Source organism: Narcine bancroftii, chromosome 8 (genome assembly GCF_036971445.1).
Source record: "Narcine bancroftii isolate sNarBan1 chromosome 8, sNarBan1.hap1, whole genome shotgun sequence".
Lineage (NCBI taxonomy): Eukaryota > Metazoa > Chordata > Chondrichthyes > Torpediniformes > Narcinidae > Narcine > Narcine bancroftii.
The window spans coordinates 61,194,600-61,214,447 of record NC_091476.1 but is presented as its reverse complement, the minus strand read 5'-3'; the positions used below and the strand labels follow the sequence as shown (position 1 = coordinate 61,214,447).

Here is a 19,848-nt window from a genome sequence, read left to right as displayed (position 1 = left end):
TACGTGCAGGTACTAGGCTGATTGGTGGGTGCGAGGTGTATGAGGTGTTAAGGTGCAGGTACTTTTCAGGTCCATACATAGGAGGGGTATGGGGGATTGGTTCAAGGTCCAGGTACTAGGCACGTTGGTGGGCGGGTGGGATTTGTGGATTTCATATATGTGCAGGTACTCGGCAGTTTGGTGAGTGGGACGGGGTATTGGGGATTTGGTCTTGGGTGCAGCTACTTGGCAGATCCGTGGGTGGGAGTGGTATGGGGTTTTGGTCTAGGTGCAGGTACTAGGCAGATGGTTGGGAGAGGTATGGGGTTTTGGTCTAGGTGCAGGTACTCGGCAGATCGGTGGGTGGTAGGGGTATGGTGGATTTGGTCTAGGTGCTTGTACTCGGCATATCATTGTGTAGGGCACTATGGGGGATTTAGTCTAGCTGCAGGTAATAGACAGATTGGTGGGTGGGAATGGTTGGGGATTTAGTCTCGGTGCAGGTACTAGGCAGATCGATGGGTGTGTAGTGTATGAGGGTTTTGGTCAAGTTGCAGGTGTTAGGCAGGTCAGTGAGGGGGTGGAGTAAGGCGATTTGGTCTTGGTTCAGGTACTCAGCAGATGGTTGGGTCGTAGGAGTATGGGGGATTTGGTTTAGGTGCTTGTACTAGGCAGATCGTTGGGTGGGGCACTATGGGGGATTTATTCTAGCTGCAGGTACTAGACAGATTGGTAGGTGGGAGAGGTCTGGGGGAGTTGGTCTAGGTGCAGGTATTAGGCAGATTGGTGGGTGGGAGTGCTATTTGGGATTTGGTCTAGATGCAGGTACTAGGCTGATTGGTGGGTGGGAGGTTTATGGGGGATTTGGTCTTGGTGCAGGTACTAGTCAGATCGGTGAGTGGGAGGGTTTAGGGGATTTGGTCTCAGCGCAGGTACTAGGCAGATCGGTGGGTGGCTGGGGTATGGGAGATGTGGTCTAAGTGCAGGTACTAAGCAAATCGATGGGGAAGGGGTATGTGAGGTTTGGTCTTGGTGTTGTTACTTGGCAGATCGATGGGTGGGAGGGGTATGGGGCATTTGGTCTCGGTGCAGGTACGAGGTAGATCGATGTGTGGGAGGGGTATTTGGAATTTGGTGTAGGTGCAGGTACTGTGCAGAGCAGTGAGTTGGATGGGCATGGGAATTTTGTCTAGGTGGAGGTGTTAGCCAGATTGGTGGGTGGGAGGGTTATGGGGGATTTAGTCTACATGCAGGTACGAGGGATTTAGTCTATGTGCAGGTACTAGGCTGATTGGTGGGTGTGAGGTGTATGAGGTGTCATGGTGCAGGTACTTGGCAGGTCCATGCGTGGCAGGGGTATGGGGGTTAAGGTCCAGGTACTAGGCAGGTCGGTGGGCGGGTGAGGTATGTGGATTTTGTCTATGCAGGTACTAGGCAGATCTATGGGTGAGAGGAGTATGGGGCACTTGGTCTTGGGTGCAGGTACTTAGCAGATCGGTGGGTGGGAGGTGTATTTGGGATTTGGGCTTGGTGCAGATACTAGGCAGTTAGATGGGTGGGAGGGGTATAGAGGAATTTGGTCTAGGTGCAGGTACTAGGCAGTTTGATGGGTGGGTGAGGTATGGGGGATTTGGTCAAGGTGCAGGTACAAGGCAGATTCATGTGTGTGAGGGGAATGGGGGATTTGGTCAAGGTGTAGGTGTTAGGCATGTCATTGAGTGGGTGTGGTAAGGGGATTTGGTCGAGGTGCAGGTACTACTCAGATAGGAGGTTAGGAGGGGTATGTGGGATTTTGTCCATGTGCAGGTACTTGGCAGATCGGTCAGGGAGAGGGGTATGAGGGTTTGGTCTAGGTGCAGGTACTCGGCAGATCGTTGAGTGGTAGGGGTATGGGGGATTTAGTCTAGGTGCTTGTACTAGGCAGATCGTTGGGTGGTGCTCTATGGGGAATTTGGTCTAGCTCTAGGTACTAGACAGATCGGTAGTTGGGAGATGTATGGGGGAGTTGGTCTCGGTGCAGGTATTATGCAGATCGTAGGGTGGGACGGTTTGGGGGATTTGGTTTCGGTGCAGGTTCTAGGCAGATTGGTGAGTGAGAGGGGTATTTGGGGTTTGGTCTTGGTGCAGATACTAGGCAGATAGATTGGTGGGAGGGGTATGGGGGAATTTGGTCTAGGTGCAGGTACTAGGCAGTTTGATGGGTGGATTTATGGGGGATTTTGTCTAGGTGTAGGTACTAGGCAGGTCGGTGGGTGGGTGGGGTATGGGGATTTGGTCTAGGTGAAAGTACTAGACAGTTCAGTCGGTGGGATGGGTATGGGGATTTGGTTGAGGTGCAGGTACTAGGCAGATTGTTGGGTGGGAGGGGTATGGGGATTTGGTCTAGGTGCAGGTTCTTGGTAGATCGGTGTGTGGGAGGTGTATAGGGGATTTGGTCTAGGTGTAGGTAGCTGACAGATCGGTGGTTGGGAGTGGTATGGGAGATTTGGTCTAGATGAAGGTACTAGGCAGGTCATTGGGTGGATGTTCATGGGGGGGAGGTTTGGTCTAGGTGCAGGCAACTGACGGATTGGTGGGTGGGAGGGGTATGGGGTGTTGGTCTCGGTGCATGTATTATGTAGATTGGTGGGTTGGATGGGTGTGTGGGATTTGGTCTAGGTGCTAGGGAAATTGTTGGGTGGGAGGAATATGGGGGATTTGGTCTAGGTGCAGGTACTATGCAGGTCGGTGGATGGGTGGAGCATGGGGGTTTTAGTCTCGGTGCAGGTAAGAGGCAGATCAATGGTCTAAAGAGCCTGTTTCTGTACTGTTGTGCTGTATGGTTCTCCCTCAAACACTCCATCCCAGCCCCATTCTTGTTATTCTCCCCACTCTCTCCAATGCAATTGCAGCCTTCCTATAGCAAGGTTACCAGGAATATACTCGGTGTTCCAGCTGTAATTTATTAAGTTTTATCGTAAACATCTGGTATTCTACTCAAATATGCTGGAAAATGTCTGCAATGCCTTGCAGCATTCTTTTTTTTAGCAAAGATAAATATTTCAGGCTTGAGACCCAAGTTTCTCTAGCATTTCTGTGAAAACTATAATCGGATTGTCTGCAGACTTTCTCGTTAGCTTAGTTTTTGTTTTCTATTGTCCAGTCAATGAAATCGGCCAACCCAAGTGTCTCTTCATGATCTTTTTCCCCCGTGTTGCCGTGTACATATACAATGAAACCTCGTTAGAATGCGATTCGTTAATCTGGAATCGCTTATAGTACGGGTGTCTGTGGACCCCAAACATTGATTTTAGGATCCCAAGCTAACTCTGGCTTACAGCCACAAACTCGAAAATGGAACCTTATGACTCATTTACAAGATGTGTATGTTAATATGTGGAGTTTAAAGGTCTTAAATGTCTTATTATAGGGTTTGAGACACAGTATTCTGATTTCCTGCTTCCTGAATTATGACATAATTATGACCTGTTCCACGACTCAGCTGTAACGCGGTATGAAATCCTGGACCCCAACTACCGTGTTCTAATGAGGTTTTACTGTACTTGGAACTATGTCCCCTCTGATCCTCTGCAGGAAGTGACCCCAGCATTACTGGAATGGGTAGGAGAGAATTTACGTTCCAAGGTCCTTATCATGATTATTCATTAAGCAAATCTGGTTCACCTACTTTGTGTCAACAAGCACAAGTTGTCAAGAAAAAGATTGTGATTATTTATTTATTTTTTAATGAGGTTTATTGTCATACAGATAAGTACAATATAGATTCGAGTAAGAATTTGCAGGTGTTGTGGATATTGTAGAAGGTTGTCATAGGTTACAACAGGATTATAGGGAGGATGCAGAGTTGGGTGGAAAAGGGGCAGATGGAGTTCAATTGGGATAAGTGTGAAGTGATGCACTTTGGAAGGACAAACCTGGGGGCATGGTTAATGGTGTGGAAAAGCAGAGGGGCCTTGGGGGTCCAAACCCATAGATCTCTCAAGTTTGCCGCGCAGGTTGATAGAGTAGTTAAGAAGGCCTTTCCTAAGTCAGGGGATTGAGTTCAAGAGTCAAGACATAATGTTTCAGTTCTATAAAACTGTTGAGACCACACTTGGAGGATTGTGTTCAGTTCTGGTCGCCTCTACAGGAAGGATGTGGAAACTACGGAGAGGATGCAGAGGAGATTTACCAGGAAGTCGTCTGGATTGGAGAGCATGTCTTGAGGAAAATTTAGCAGAGCTCGGGCTTTTATCTTTGGAGCAAAGAGGGATTAGAGGTGACCTAACAGAAGTCTACAAGCCTACATAGATAGGGTGGACAGCCAGCAACTTTTTCCTGGGGCGGGAGCAGCAAACACCAGGGGACATCTGTACAAAATGAGGGGAGGAAAGTTCAGGGGAGATGTCAGGGGCATGGTTTTCACACATTGGTGCCTGGAATGTATTTCTGGGGATGGTGGAGGAGGCCAGAATATAGGAACATTTAAAAGACTCAGACAGGCACATAGATGCAAGAAAATAGAAGGTTATGGGAGTGATGTAGGGAAGGGTTGGATTATTGAGTAGGTTTATAGAGGTTGACACAACATCGTGGGCTGAAGGGCCTGAACTGTTCTGTAGTGTTCTATGACAAACTCATTAATTACCAGTATTGAATGAGACTTTATTGCCATATAAGTACAATGTACAGATGCAAGAAATTAAGGTTCAAAGGTTCCTTTTAGTGTCAATGTGGCAGCGCACATAGTCGTGGCAAACCAGCCCCGCTTGCACCTCTGCGCTGGCAGAGCAGCCGCAAGGAGATGGCACCATCGGGGGACCTCCATGCCGTGTGGGTTTGAAGAAAGCGTGCACCCTCAGGTGAGCGTGGAGACGTCACACGTGGGGCAGAGCTCGCACTGCCCTTAAAGGGATGCTCGCGGTTTGAAATAAACAGTTCGTTGAAACCCCCAACGTGGTGGTAGTGAGTTTCAATTCATGTAGCAGCCGCTACATTGGTGACCCCGACGAGTCCAGACAGTTTTCTGGCCTCTCGATATGGATTCCACTGAAATCAACGCGGTCACAGTGAAACTGCTCCCCGTCTGGACACATCACCCATGCACTTGGTTCGGGCAGGCGGAAGCATGATGTTGTACCATGTCGTGAGCATGCTCAATGAAGAGACCGTGGCCAGGGTGGGCGACCTCATCCACAACCCACTGGAGGAAGGTAAATACCTCACCCTCAGAAACCTCCTCCTCGGCACCTTTGGCTTCTCCCTGCAGCAGCGCGCCTCCAGGCTCCTACACCTGGATGGTCTGGGTGAAAGAACCCCATCTGCCCTCATGGATGAAATGCTGGCACTAGCAGAGGACCACAGACCCTGTTTCCTTTTCCAGCAAATTTTCCTCGAACAAATACCTGAGGACATACAACTCCTGCTGGCAGATGAGGACTTTTCAGATCCACGACGAGTCGTGGCCCACACAGATGCCCTCTGGCGGACCAAGTGAGAAAATGAGGCCGCCCTCAGCCAGGTCGCCTGCCTAGGTCCCAGTTGGCTGCAAGTGCTCCCCAAGCACAAACCGGAAGAACACCACCCCATCTGGTGTTTCTACCATCAATGCTGGGGGGCTCAAGCCCGCAAGTGCAGGCAGCCCTGTATGTTCCAGGGAAATGACCTGGCCAGCCGCCGTTAATGGCTGTAGCGGCTGGCCATGTGAACAGCCTCCTGCATGAGACTGATAAGTTCAGTGGCCAAAGGTTCCTGGTAGACACTGGAGCTAAACTGAGCGTGCTACCCCCGACTGCCCTCGAGACCCGCACCTTATGGGCGGCCAATGGATCCTCCATCAGGACTTTCGGCACACGTAGTGCACAAATCCAGATCGGCAAGGACAAGTTCCGCTGGAAGTTCATGCTGGCCTTGGTGGGCACCAATTTCCTCCAGGCGCACAGCCTGTTGGTGGACATCAAAGGCAAGCAGTCGGTAAACGCCTGCACCTTCCAATCCATCCGCCTTGACGTCACAGACACATGCAGCCCAGGGATAGCTTCCATCAGTGCCCCCAGGGAGAGTATTCCCACATTCTCAACAAGTTCCCCTCTATCTTGCAGCCACAGTTCACTTCCTCCATGCCCCAGTATGGAGTTTTCCACCATATCTCGAACCAGAGTCCACGCCAAGCCAGGCGGTTTCCCCCCGAGAAGCTGCAACTGGCTAAGGAGGAGTTCTCCTGACTGCAGGCATCCTGGTATGGGGTTACCACCAAATTCTGGTCCACCCCAACAACATCGGCAAGACCGTGTTCATCACCCCGTTTGGCCTCTTTGAGTTCCTGCGGATGCCTTTTGGCCTCAAAAACATCGGGGGCAAGGGAGAATTGTTCACGGTCAACCATCTCAAGGCGGCCCAGCCAAATGAATGAGGCTGGCTGCCCAGGCGGTGAGACACGTAGGCCAGTTCTTGGGGGGGGTGGGTTTGTGTGGTGGCGCACATACTCGTGGTGAACCGGCACTGCTTCTACCGCTGCACCGGCAGGGCAGCCGCGAGAAGATGGCACTGTCGGGGACCTCCATGCCGTGTGGATTTGAATAAAGCACATGCCTCGGGTGAGCATGGTGACGTCACCGACGATGTGGGGCAGAGCTCACACTGCCCTTAAAGGGGCATGAGCGAAGTTTGAAGTAAACAGTTGTGGAAACCCCAACGTGGTGGTAGTGAGTTTCAATTTGTGTAGCATCACGTAATAATGCATTAAAATGTAATTTCCATGATATACTTATGTTGGCCGAAATGCAAAAAAAGAATCACCGTGAGCATTGCCTGGCCCCTCCCCCCCTCCCCCCCCCCCACCAACAGGAGAAAGGGAACCAAAAGAGAATCCCTTCGGAGTCACTGAATGCCTGTGGATTCAACTCCAGCGCCTGCTCCTGCAACCTCTACAACCAACAGACTCCAGTTCAAATCATTAACAGCCCGAGTTCCAGGTCCAAGCGTCTGACATGATTAGGAAGCCTTCAGTGCTCGAGGACCTTCAGGAGCCCTTCTTGCTCCTGGCACCCTCTTGAACCCTAGTTTTGGTAACAGTTCTGTGTGGGTCCTTCATCTACGTCTCCAGCAGCCCGCAGTCTGTGTGGGTCCGTCTACATTTCCACCAGCCCGCAGTCTGTGTAGGTCCTTCGTCTACATTTCCACCAGCCCGCAGTCTGTGTGGGTCCTTCGTCTACATTTCCACCAGCCCGCAGTCTGTGTGGGTCCTTCGTCTACATTTCCACCAGCCCTCAGTCTGTGTGGGTCCTTCGTCTACATTTCCACCAGCCCGCAGTCTGTGTGGGTCCTTCGTCTACATTTCCACCAGCCCGCAGTCTGTGTGGGTCCTTCGTCTACATTTCCACCAGCCCGCAGTCTGTGTGGGTCCTTCGTCTACATTTCCACCAGCCCGCAGTCTGTGTGGGTCCTTCGTCTACATTTCCACCAGCCCTCAGTCTGTGTGGGTCCTTCGTCTACATTTCCACCAGCCCTCAGTCTGTGTGGGTCCTTCGTCTACATTTCCACCAGCCCGCAGTCTGTGTGGGTCCTTCGTCTACATTTCCACCAGCCCGCAGTCTGTGTGGGTCCTTCGTCTACATTTCCACCAGCCCGCAGTCTGTGTGGGTCCTTCGTCTACATTTCCACCAGCCCGCAGTCTGTGTGGGTCCTTCGTCCACATTTCCACCAGCCCGCAGTCTGTGTGGGTCCTTCGTCTACATTTCCACCAGCCCTCAGTCTGTGTGGGTCCTTCGTCTACATTTCCACCAGCCCGCAGTCTGTGTGGGTCCTTCGTCTACATTTCCACCAGCCCGCAGTCTGTGTGGGTCCTTCGTCTACATTTCCACCAGCCCGCAGTCTGTGTGGGTCCTTCGTCTACATTTCCACCAGCCCTCAGTCTGTGTGGGTCCTTCGTCTACATTTCCACCAGCCCGCAGTCTGTGTGGGTCCTTCGTCTACATTTCCACCAGCCCGCAGTCTGTGTGGGTCCTTCGTCTACATTTCCACCAGCCCGCAGTCTGTGTGGGTCCTTCGTCTACATTTCCACCAGCCCGCAGTTTGTGTGGGTCCTTCGTCTACATTTCCACCAGCCCGCAGTCTGTGTGGGTCCTTCGTCTACATTTCCACCAGCCCGCAGTCTGTGTGGGTCCTTCGTTTACATTTCCACCAGCCCTTAGTCTGTGTAGGTCTTTCGACCACAAGTCTCCATCAGCTCCGAGACTGTGTGGATCCTACCACAAATCATCAGCAGCCTGCAGCCTGTGTGGGTCCTTTAGCCATTGAGCCCCTCGATGCTCCACTGCCATGGTTACAATGCTGTAGAGTCGTCTCTTATGCTTCTTCTCAATGTGGATGCCTGCGCTGGTCCCCTGCATCCTTAAAGTCTGCAACCCCTCGTGGTATGCTGTCCAGCACAGGCGCCACTATCCTGGGCACAGATCCCGTGGTTGCAGGATTTAAAATAAAACACCGTTGGCTCCTCCATCAAGCCTTTTAAAACCAAAATTTGTGACATATTCATGACAATAAATTCTGATTTTACTTGACTTGTTGCTCCCCACACTGTTGTTTATTTATTACTTTTCCCCCTTTTTTAAAAAAAGTTAACTGAAACCCAACCACACTACAAAACTAGACAGACTATGCATAGAACTACATCTCAACATACCAATTCCAATGTCAGGAAATTGCAGTAAGCGGTAATCAGTGCCCCCCCTTTGTTACACACAAAGTTCTGACACAGATACACTAACCTACATTTTCTTTTGAATATTTTATTTAAATTTCCATAGATGTATAATTAAATATGCAATAATTAATACATGATATTTTATATCCCTCAAAGAAAACCCCATCAACCCATTTCCCCCCCTGCCCCGAACAACAAAGAAAAAAAAGGAAAGAAATAGAAAGAAAGGATCCGGAGCTGCATCTATTGAGAAACTTAGAGAACGTGGGCAGAACATTAGCTAAATTCCAAATTAAATTTTTAGATATTGCCCTGTCAGTAGCAAAAAGAAAACTGCACCAGGAGGCCCGACTCCCCTCTGCTCATCACTTGATGGACCATGGATATGCACAACTGCGTGCCCATGGAGAAAATAGTATATAATTTAAGAAATGAGTATGATACTTTTGCCAAAATATGGCAACCTTATCTAGAGCAATTTGGTGTGCAGCTACAACAGCAGCCCACAGTTCACAAAAGCTACCAAAAGACAACAGCAGTGAAGCACCTCAAAGATTGGAAGTTGATTAGAAAGACTGGCGGGAAGCTGAATTTCTCTTTGCCTTTTCTTCTTACCATTTTTAGTCACTTCAATTGTTTTAGTTGTTTAATTCAGGGGGAAGGGAAGGAAAGCTGTCATTGTAGCTGCCCGCTAACCAGGACGCAACCCAGTATGCAAGATAGCTGCAACTGCGCAGGCCCCACAGGGGCCAACGACCTTCGTCCCAAGTGACCATCTGCTTGGCGGGAAACAACGAGTGGCAGCGGGAACGCTGACCAATCCAAGGCCAGCGCTGCCGTGGCATCACTCCTGTCGTCAGCAGCAGGGAGAGATTTAAGCAGAGCTGCCAGCGCAATAAACCAGTCTTTGACTTCAACTCCTCGTGTGTGTGTCGTTCTTCCCACACTTTGTGGTGGCACGCAAGCTGCAGTGTAATAGAGAAGTGAATTAAACTAAAAGAAAGTGTAAATACTTTAAAAAAGGATTTTTTTTCAGATGGTTGTTTTGGGAAATTTGAAAAATAATTAAAAAAAAAACAAATGGGAAGAAAAAGAACAAATGATTACCAAAGTGTCAATGCCATTCAGTCAATTTTAGCCTTTTCAATATTATATAAATATACCAAGGAATTAATGAGGTTTCACAAGGTTAAAGGAAAATCTCATAAATTTATACCTACCATATGTAAATATGGCTCCAAATTTTTAAAAATGTATTTATTTCTTAAATTGTATATTATCTTCTCAAGAGGTATACAACTGTATTTCCACGTCCCATCTTTCCGTACCTAAATGCGGATCTGATTTCCATGTCAATGCTTTGCATTTTCCAGCAACTGTTAATGCACCTTCTGCAAACTCCTTTTGATAAAGATTCAATTTCAATTTTGGTCTTATCGCCAAAATATTGCCCTATAAAAAGAACATTGGACCTTGTTGAAATTTAACGTGCAATTTGTTCCAAAATCATTCATAAGCTACTTACATTTTCAAATTAAAATCCCATTTCAGATGCTCCTCTACTTACGATGGCTCATTTTACGACATTTCCAATTTACAGTGGTACAATAGTGATATATATTCTAATGAAAATACAATCATTTGGTTCTGTAGTTTCACAATTCGGCGCATGGTGGTGTTGGTGTGACTATCGCTATTGGTTATCGCACCACAGCTGCTGATGCCTGGCGCTATATAGTATTTTTCAGTGTGGAATAAAAGGTATTCAACATTTAAATATAAAATAGGCTTTGTGTTAGGTAAATTTGCCCAGCTGTAGGTCTGAGCACATTAAAGGAGGGCTAGCCTTTCATATTCTGAAGGTGCAGTATTCTTATTTGACATGATTTTTTCACTTACAATAGGCTTGTCAGAACGCAATCCCCCCCATCATAAGTCAAGAAGCATCTGTATATCTATGATGGATTCAATCCCCGGGTGGTGGGGAGGGGGGGCACCATTCCCAGAACTCGGCCACTCATTCACCTTGTGTCCCACTCTTGATGGCGCACAGAACTGGACTTAACCTTGAAAGGGAGACAAGCAGTTGGCTCATCCAAAATCTTTGCCTGCCTGCTGCCTCGACCCATGAATGGCTGGCTTGGCTGTTTATTTATTGCCATCTGCTGCAAGAGCTGACTTGCCTGGATAGCAGGAAAAACAAAGCTTTTTTAAACTATAAAACAATTAAATTTAAAACCAAATCAAACTTGGAGGCAAATCATTGGATGTACTTAAGTCAGAGATTGATGTTCTTGATTAGCCAAGGGATTAAAGGTTATGGGGAGAACAGCTCCATATAGACCCTTTGGCCTATGATGTGCTGATGTATAAATACTTACCCAAACAAAACTAAACCCACCTTACCTCATAACCCCTCTACTTTTCCTTTGTCCATGTGCCTGACTAAAAGTCTCTTAAATGCCTCTATTGTTCCAGCCCCCACTACCACGCCTGGCAATACATTCCAGGGACCAACTACTCTCTCTGTGAAAAATCCTACACCTGACATCTCCCCAAAACTTTTTTCCCTTGCCTTTGTACAGATGTCCACTGGCGTTTGCTCCCCCTCCCCACCCCGCAGGAAAAAAATGCTGACCTCTTACAATCTTGCAGACCTCCATGAAGCCACCTCTAAGCTGGGGAGTGGAGCTGAGTGGGAGAATGGATCAGGTCATGATTAAATAGTGGGGAGGACTCAATGGGATGAAGGGCCTATTTCTGCTCCTATGTCTCGTGGTCTTCAAAAAGTCCATGGGAAGGAGGACCCTGACTGACGGTGCAGGAAATGCATGACTTGGAGTGGGTGCCACTCACTCTGGTCAGCTCCAAGGGGTGGAATATAGAAGCTAGATGACTTTTAAGGTGACCAGGAATCCTAAAGAGTCGATGGCCCAGATTTATTTTTAAACATTTTGAAAATTTTATTTGTTGAATCATGATGCATATGTTAAACATACAATTAATGAATAAAAATTAAAAAGGCACAAAATTCATACATGATTTTTTTTTATAAAACTAATTTCTACAACCCCCCAACCCCCTTCCCTACCCAACCCAGCCCCCTCTAATCTACCCCCAAGAGAGAAAAAAAGAAAGAGGAGATCACATATATAACATAAAAATTCTTCCGTTCTTTGGCTTGGCTTCGCGGACGAAGATTTATGGAGGGGGTAAATGTCCACGTCAGCTGCAGGCTCGTTTGTGGCTGACAAGTCCGATGCGGGACAGGCAGACACGGTTGCAGCGGTTGCAGGGGAAAATTGGTTGGTTGGGGTTGAGTGTTGGGTTTTTCCTCCTTTGCCTTTTGTCAGTGAGGTGGGCTCTGCGGTCTTCTTCAAAGGAGGTTGCTGCCCGCCAAACTGTGAGGCGCCAAGATGCACGGTTTGAGGTGATATCAGCCCACTGGCGGTGGTCAATGTGGCAGGCACCAAGAGATTTCTTTAGGCAGTCCTTGTACCTTTTCTTTGGTGCACCTCTGTCACGGTGGCCAGTGGAGAGCTCGCCATATAACAAGATCATGGGAAGGCGATGGTCCTCCATTCTGGAGACGTGACCCACCCAGCGCAGTGGTTTGGAGCAACACCACTAACGTGCGGAAAGGGAATTTAATGATTCAACCCCATATAATCCAAATACGGGCTTCAAGTTTTACAAAAAAAGAAATAATTATTGCGTAAATTATGTTATCTTTTCCAATGAAATACAAGACCTCATCTCCATATGCCATCTCTGAATACTCAAATCAATCTAATTTTTCCAAGTAATTGCCAAACATTTTCTAGCCACAGTTAAAGCCAATCTCAAAAAGGCGATTTGAAATCTATTTAATTTCAATTCTAAACTAATGCTCTTAATATTATCCAACAAGAACTCCACAGGATTGAATAAAAATTTCACTTTCAAAATAACTTATGGAAATTCCTTGATTTTATTCCAAAAAGGTTTCACCATCTCACATGACCAAGTAGAATGTAGAAAAAAACCTACCTCCTTATGACATCAAAAACATAAATCCGAAGAAATAAAATTATATTTTCTTAATTTTTCTGGAGTTAAATGTAATTGATGAATAAAATTATAATTAATCAATTGATACCTTGCATTTACAATTTTAATCCTCGCTTATCCAATCATCCTGAGAGATGCGTATAGCTAAATCTTTCTCCCATTTCAATCTAGATTTATGAATATCCAGCTTAAGCATTTTATTCTGTAATAAAGCATACATCTCAGATATAAATCCATTCTTACCACCATCAGAGAGTAAAATTTCAAACTTAGATCATCTAGGTAACCATAGAGTATGTCCAAAATTATCGAACAGTAAGGCTTTAATTTGATAGAAAGATAATATTTGAAGGTATATCATATTTCTCTTTCATTCTTTGAAAAGAAATAAAATATCCTGTTTCATAACAATCATACCAATTTAATATCCTTTTGATCCCATAACTCCAAAAGTTGATTATTAAGTGTAAAGAGGAAAGTGTATTTTGATACAAAGGAATTTTACCTGAAATCATACCTTGAGTACCTATGACTTGTATACCATAAATCCATTAAGTGTTTCAAAACATGTAAATTATAATTACTCAACAATTTAGAATTCCATCTATTAAAGAAACTGATCCATCTTCTTCTCGCCAATCTGAGATAATTCAATATTAGCCCATACCAAAGGTTTATCTACTTCAAACACCCTATTAATAAATTTCAATTGTGCTGATTCATAATAATTTCAAAAATTAGTATGTTACAAGCCTCCTAATTCATATTTCCAAGTTAATTTCTGTAATGATACCTTTACCATTTTATCTTTCCTTAAAAAATTTCTTTTCAATCTTCTTCAGCATGATGCTGAACCAAGCCATGAAAGACCCCAACAATGAAGACGCTGTTTACATCCGGTACCGCACGGATGGCAGTCTCTTCAATCTGAGGGGCCTGCAAGCTCACACCAAGACACAAGAGAAACTTGTCCGTGAACTACTCTTTGCAGACGATGCCGCTTTAGTTGCCCATTCAGAGCCAGCTCTTCAGCGTTTGACGTCCTGCTTTGCGAAAGCTGCCAAAATGTTTGGCCTGGAAGTCAGCCTGAAGAAAACTGAGGTCCTCCATCAGCCAGCTCTCCACCATGACTACCAGCCCCCCCACATCTCCATCGGGCACACAAAACTCAAAACGGTCAACCAGTTTACCTATCTCGGCTGCACCATTTCATCAGATGCAAGGATCGACAATGAGATAGACAACAGACTCGCCAAGGCAAATAGCACCTTTGGAAGACTACACAAAAGAGTCTGGAAAAACAACCAACTGAAAAACCTCACAAAGATAAGCATATACAGAGCCGTTGTCATACCCACACTCCTGTTCGGCTCCGAATCATGGGTCCTCTACCGGCATCACCTACGGCTCCTAGAACGCTTCCACCAGCGTTGTCTCTGCTCCATCCTCAACATCCATTGGAGCGCTTTCATCCCTAACGTCGAAGTACTCGAGATGGCAGAGGTCGACAGCATCGAGTCCACGCTGCTGAAGATCCAGCTGCGCTGGGTGGGTCACGTCTCCAGAATGGAGGACCATCGCCTTCCCAAGATCATGTTATATGGCGAGCTCTCCACTGGCCACCGTGACAGAGGTGCACCAAAGAAAAGGTACAAGGACTGCCTAAAGAAATCTCTTGGTGCCTGCCACATTGACACCGCCAGTGGGCTGATATCGCCTCAAACCGTGCATCTTGGCGCCTCACAATTTGGCGGGCAGCAACCTCCTTTGAAGAAGACCGCAGAGCCCACCTCACTGACAAAAGGCAAAGGAGGAAAAACCCAACACCCAACCCCAACCAACCAATTTTCCCCTGCAGCCGCTGCAACCGTGTCTGCCTGTCCCGCATCGGACTGGTCAGCCACAAACGAGCCTGCAGCTGACGTGGACTTTTACCCCCTCCATAAATCTTCGTCCGCGAAGCCAAGCCAAAGAAAAAATTTCTCACCAAAGCATTTAAATATTCATTTTAATACAATTAACCTGTCCTTTTAATGTAATCGGTGAATCTTTCCATCGATTCAAATCATATTTAATTTTAGACAATAATGGCAATTAATTAAATTAACATAAAAGACTATAATTATAATCTACCTTAACACCAAAATACTTAATCTGATCTGACCATTTAAATTTCACAAAATGCTTACACGAAGAATAATCTATTTCAGCTAAAGGCATAATCTCACACTTTTCCAAATTAATTTTATAACCTGATACCTCATCGTACTGCTCCAATCTATCATGTAAGTTTCTCAAAGAATTCCGAGGTTCTGTTAAATATATCAAAACATCATCTGCAAACAAATTGATTTGAATTTCATCAGATTTCACCTTAATATCTTTAATATTATTATCTTGTCTAATCATCTGAGCCAAAGGTTCAATAACTAATGCAAATAGAGCTGGTGACAAAGGGCAGCCTTGCCTAGTTGAGATGGCCCAGCTTGAGATGTTTTTCCCCCCTCCCTCCCTCTGTGTGCCAAAGTGAACGCCAGAGGATCAAGGTTTTTTACTCTCTCCATTGCCCATGTCACAACACATTAACACGAGAATGTTTAATTTTTGCCTAGGACCAATTAAAGGGATCTTCCCAAGTGGGTGGCGCACAGCGAAAACGACCTTGCTCAGGTGAGTCCTGTGGGTGAACTCTCACAAGCTGACCAACTCCAGGGCACAGCACGGTTTCACTTATTGAAGGATACAATCCAACCCACCCCCACCCACAGTTAGTTCTCTTATTAAAAGACAGCATTGACAAATCACTCAAGACTTTATTCCCTGAAGCATCAGATTTGATAGATATATACAAAATTACCATATGTGAGGGATATAGATAGAGTAAATGAAGGCTTTACCCACTGAGGTTGTGAAAAATTAATGAGAGGACAGGGGTTAAGGGTGAAAGGTGAGATGTTTAAAGGGAACATTCAAGGGAAATTGTGCAGAGAACAGTGAGAGTGTGGATCAGGTTGCCAGCTGAAGTGGTGAATGCAGGGCTGATTTTGAAAAGTTTGGACAGGTAACTGGATGCACGGAGAGCATGGTGCAGGCCAGAGGGATTAAGCCAGTGGTTCTCAATCTTTGTCTTTCCACTCACATCCCACTTTAAAAGTATTCCCTATGCCATCAGGATTGCTTAAGGTGGTCTGTGAGTGGGAAGGGAAGGTTGAGAATTACTGCTCTAGAGCCAATTGTTACTGAAATATTTTGCTTGAGAAAAATTGTCATTGTCCCATTTCCTTTGGAGATCTGAAACTGTGCACATGAGTCCATGAGGCACAATTAAAACAGTGGTTTTCAACCTTTTTCTTTTCACCCACAGACCACTGTGCTCTTACTAACACAGAGCACCGATGGCCTAGGGAATACTTAAAGTGGGATGTGAGTGGAATAAAAGGTTGAGAACCATTGGTCTAGGCAGATCAGAGGGGCTGAAGGGCCTGCTTCTGGGCTGTAGTGTTATATTAAGCATTACTACATTGCACAGAAATAATTTCTAGATTGATGTGTCTCCGCTGGGAAGAACAAATCACTCTTTCAAGGCACAGGAAGAGGAATTTTTTTAAAGAAAGGTAATGACACAGCATGGGAGAAGGCCCTTTGACCGGTGCTACCCGATAACACCCAATTAACCAATCAACTGGAGCAACCGGAGAACGTACAAACTCCTTGCAGCAGTGGATTCGAACCCGGCTCACTGGCGCTCTGCTAACTGCCTGTGTAGTGGGTGGGTTTTCTTTACACAGTATCACTTTCCTACACTGTCATCTGTTAGAAAACATATTATACCTTCTAGACCAACCATTCTCAACCTTTTTTTGGCCATAGCTTCCCCCCCACCCCCCAAGACTCTGCTCAGTTTATGAGCCTCCTTCCCTGTGAAGCAGTCAAGGTTTGGTTTCTTCCGTACTTCTCTCCTACCCATTTCATTTAAAAAAATTAAAATATTTATGTGAGGTGAAAGGGCTTTTACTTAAATATGCTGTGGCTGCCAGGGGGGATATAGGGCTCTGCTGAGACCAGTGGTTTTCAAACTTTTTCTTTCCTCTCACATACCACCTTAAGTAATCCCTGTGCCATCGGTGCTCTGTGATTGGTAAGGGGTTGCTTTAAGTCATATGTGAGTGTGGTATAAAGGTTGAGAACCACTGCTCCAGACTCAATTATTACTGAAATATTTTGCTTGAGAAAAATTGTCACTGGTCCATTTCCTTTAGAGTTCTGAAACTGTGCACATAATGAGTCAATTGGGTATGATTAAAACAACCAATCCTCATCGAGGGCTCAGTAGTGGAGAGGGTCAAGAATTTCAAATTCCTGGGTGTCAACATTTTCAAGGATCTGTCCTGAAGTCTCCATGTTGATGCAATCACAAAGAAGATTCACCAGCGCCTATACTTTGTCTGAGGAGATTTGTTATGTCATGTATGTATGTATTCTGACAATAAATCGGAATCTAAATAACAACACATCAACAAGACAATGCAGGGAGCTTTATAGAATCATAGTTATATATACAACACGGAAACAGACTCCTTGGCCCAACTCATCCATCCACACTTCACCTGTGAAATCTGCAGGGGTTATCTGCATCCAGTGGTTCTCTTGCAGCCTCTTCTACATTGGAGGCAGGACTGAGAGATCGCTTCGTTCAGCAGCTTTGCTCTGTCCATGGCACGGGCCTCCCAGTGACCAACCCATTTCAATTCCCAACCCCATCTCATGCCTTCATGTCTATCCATGGTCACACGCACTGCCCAACCGAGGCCACCCACGATCTGGAGGAGCAACAGCTTGTATTTCTATCTGGACACCTTCCAGCCACGCGGCTTTTCCAGTTGCCGTGAGGGGGCTCCCTCATCTTTCCCTTTCCCCCCCCTTTCCTCCCCAATCAATTCTTAGCATTTCTCTCCTGCCCTCCTATTCAAGTCCACCTCTGGCCTGTTGGCCCGAGTTCCTCCCCCTGCCCTTTTGTTATTCAAGCACCTGCCTGTTTTTTCCTCATACCTTGAAACGTTGGTTATATATCTTCACCTCCTATAGACGCTGCAGGACCTGCTGAGCGATTTTGTGTATTAAGCAGTTTAGCACCTTTCTCTTTCTTGTCAGATAGCTCTGCTGAGGCTGCAGCATCTTCCAGTGGCACCAGCATGAAGGAGCAGACCAACTCCCATCAACAGGCAAACGCTGGCTCATCAGAGACTGCAGGAGGAATCCTCTGGCTTTTAACCAGGTATCTGCTCTTTCTGTTCAGTTAGTCATTACATGTGAAACTTTTTTAAAAATAGAAGCTTAATTCCCCCTCTCCCCCAGGATTTGGCTACGCACAGCAAGGCCCAGAATCCAGAGGCCTTGCACTGAAATTTCCCTGAGTGTGATGGCTCCCTGTAACCCAACTTCAAGATTCCGTTTATGCGCAAAAGGTTTCTCCTTTGTCCTGTGAAGACGCACAAGAGGTGCGATTAATGTGGCACATTAACAAGAAGGAGAAAGTTCTTTCGGAGAATTAAACGAGAATGTCTGCAAATGTCGGGATCGAGTGCAGTGTAGAAACTTGGCAGGTCATGTGGTGCCCACAGGAAGTAAAGGGCAATCAATGCTTCGGCCTCCGACCTCAACCTGTTTTACCTCACTCCCAATAAAAGATTTGGCCCGAAACGTTGGCTGTCTTTTACTTTCCATGAACGCTGTTGGACCTGGTGAAGTTCACAAGTTTTTGTTGAAATATGCTTCGTTATGACAGGCTCCTTTAACAGAGTTTATGGAAACAGACCCATCGATCATCCTGTTTGCCTGTGTTCAACTCGTATCCCACTAAACCAAGGGTGGCCAAACTGTTTTGGTTAAGGGGTCACAGGCCAAACAGTATTAAAGCCCAGCAGTTTTCAACTGGTTACACTGCAAGAAAAGGTGTTTTTAGACCAGAAAATTCCTGCACCATCGAAAATTCATTTTCAATCAAATTTGATGTGCTTGCATATTACAGTAGACATTTCTGAATCTGCTGCTCTTTAATTAAATCTAAATGAATACCATAAAACTTTAAGACTCTCATTAAAAGCAGTGCAAAATAAAAAGCTGGGGATCAAAATAAGATCAAGAAAGGGACACTCCTCCCCAATTCTCAGTGAATACAGTTCAATGATTCTGATGCAATGTGTCAATCTGTAGATGGACTATTAAAGATCGGCTGCTAAAGTTAACAGATTCTTTGCAAATCGAACAAACACACTTCTCCTTCAAACCTGTGAAAAAGTATTCATTTTCCCTATGTCAGAAAATTTTGGAACTCGCTTGTGATTTTCTGTCTTTTTGGTTCCGTCATGTTTAATGTTTTTTTTAAAACAGTTCAACGGTTTTTTAAACTGAGGTAAATGTTGTTTTAAATTGAGGTCAGCGTTTTTAAATTGAGGAAAACTTTTTTTTAACACAGGTAATGTTTTTTAACTGAGGGAAACGTTTTTTAACTGTTAATTTTTTTGAGACTCTGGTAAACTTTTTTTAACTGGTTAATTTTTAAACTGAGGTAAATATTTTTAAACTGCGATAAATTAATTTTTTTAACTGAGGTAAACGTTTTTTAAAACTGAGATAAAAGTTTTCTTAACTATTTTTAAAAACTGAGGTAAACTTTTTTTAACTGAGGGAAATGTTTTTTTAAACTGAGTAACATATTTTAACTGAGATAAATGTTTTTTTTAAACTGAGGAAACGTTTTTTAACAGGTAAACAATTTTTTAACAGGTTAACATTTTTTTTAACTGAGTAAGTTTTTAAACTGAAGTAAATGTTTTTTTAACAGAGATAAACTTTTTTTTAAACTGAAGAAACTTTTTTTAACTGAGGTAAACGATTTTTTAACTGAGGTTAACATTTTAAACTGAGGTTAACTTTTTTTAAAACTGAGGAAACATTTTCATCAATGAGGAATATTTTCATGGTCGGTCTGGTAGTTGTTCAAAATGTCAGCGACATCTAGTGTTGAAACCAAGCGGTGCAATATACATACAATGCAATTTATTGCTTGAGACTACGTTCTAACATGCCAAATTCTATATTATTTTTAAAATTCACCCTGTGCCAATTAAAAACTA

The 19,848-nt window shown here is 45.2% G+C and overlaps 1 protein-coding gene across 7 annotated transcripts in view; it reads left to right on the top strand.

The window, feature by feature from the left end:
* LOC138741763 (membrane-anchored junction protein) overlaps positions 1 to 19,848 on the top strand; it is a 204,299-nt gene that overhangs the window by 181,082 nt on the left and 3,369 nt on the right. For 2 of the 7 annotated variants that reach the window (XM_069896049.1, XM_069896048.1), the window contains exons 10-12: positions 15,325 to 15,382; positions 17,864 to 17,987; positions 18,068 to 18,819. In XM_069896049.1, the coding sequence (XP_069752150.1) occupies positions 15,325 to 15,382; positions 17,864 to 17,987; positions 18,068 to 18,197 (312 nt within the window). In that variant the 3' untranslated portion in view covers positions 18,198 to 18,819. Of the gene's footprint in view, positions 1 to 15,324; positions 15,383 to 17,863; positions 17,988 to 18,067; positions 18,820 to 19,848 lie in introns of those variants that run through there. The other 5 variants (XM_069896050.1, XM_069896051.1, XM_069896047.1 and 2 more) reach the window with 4 other exon arrangements.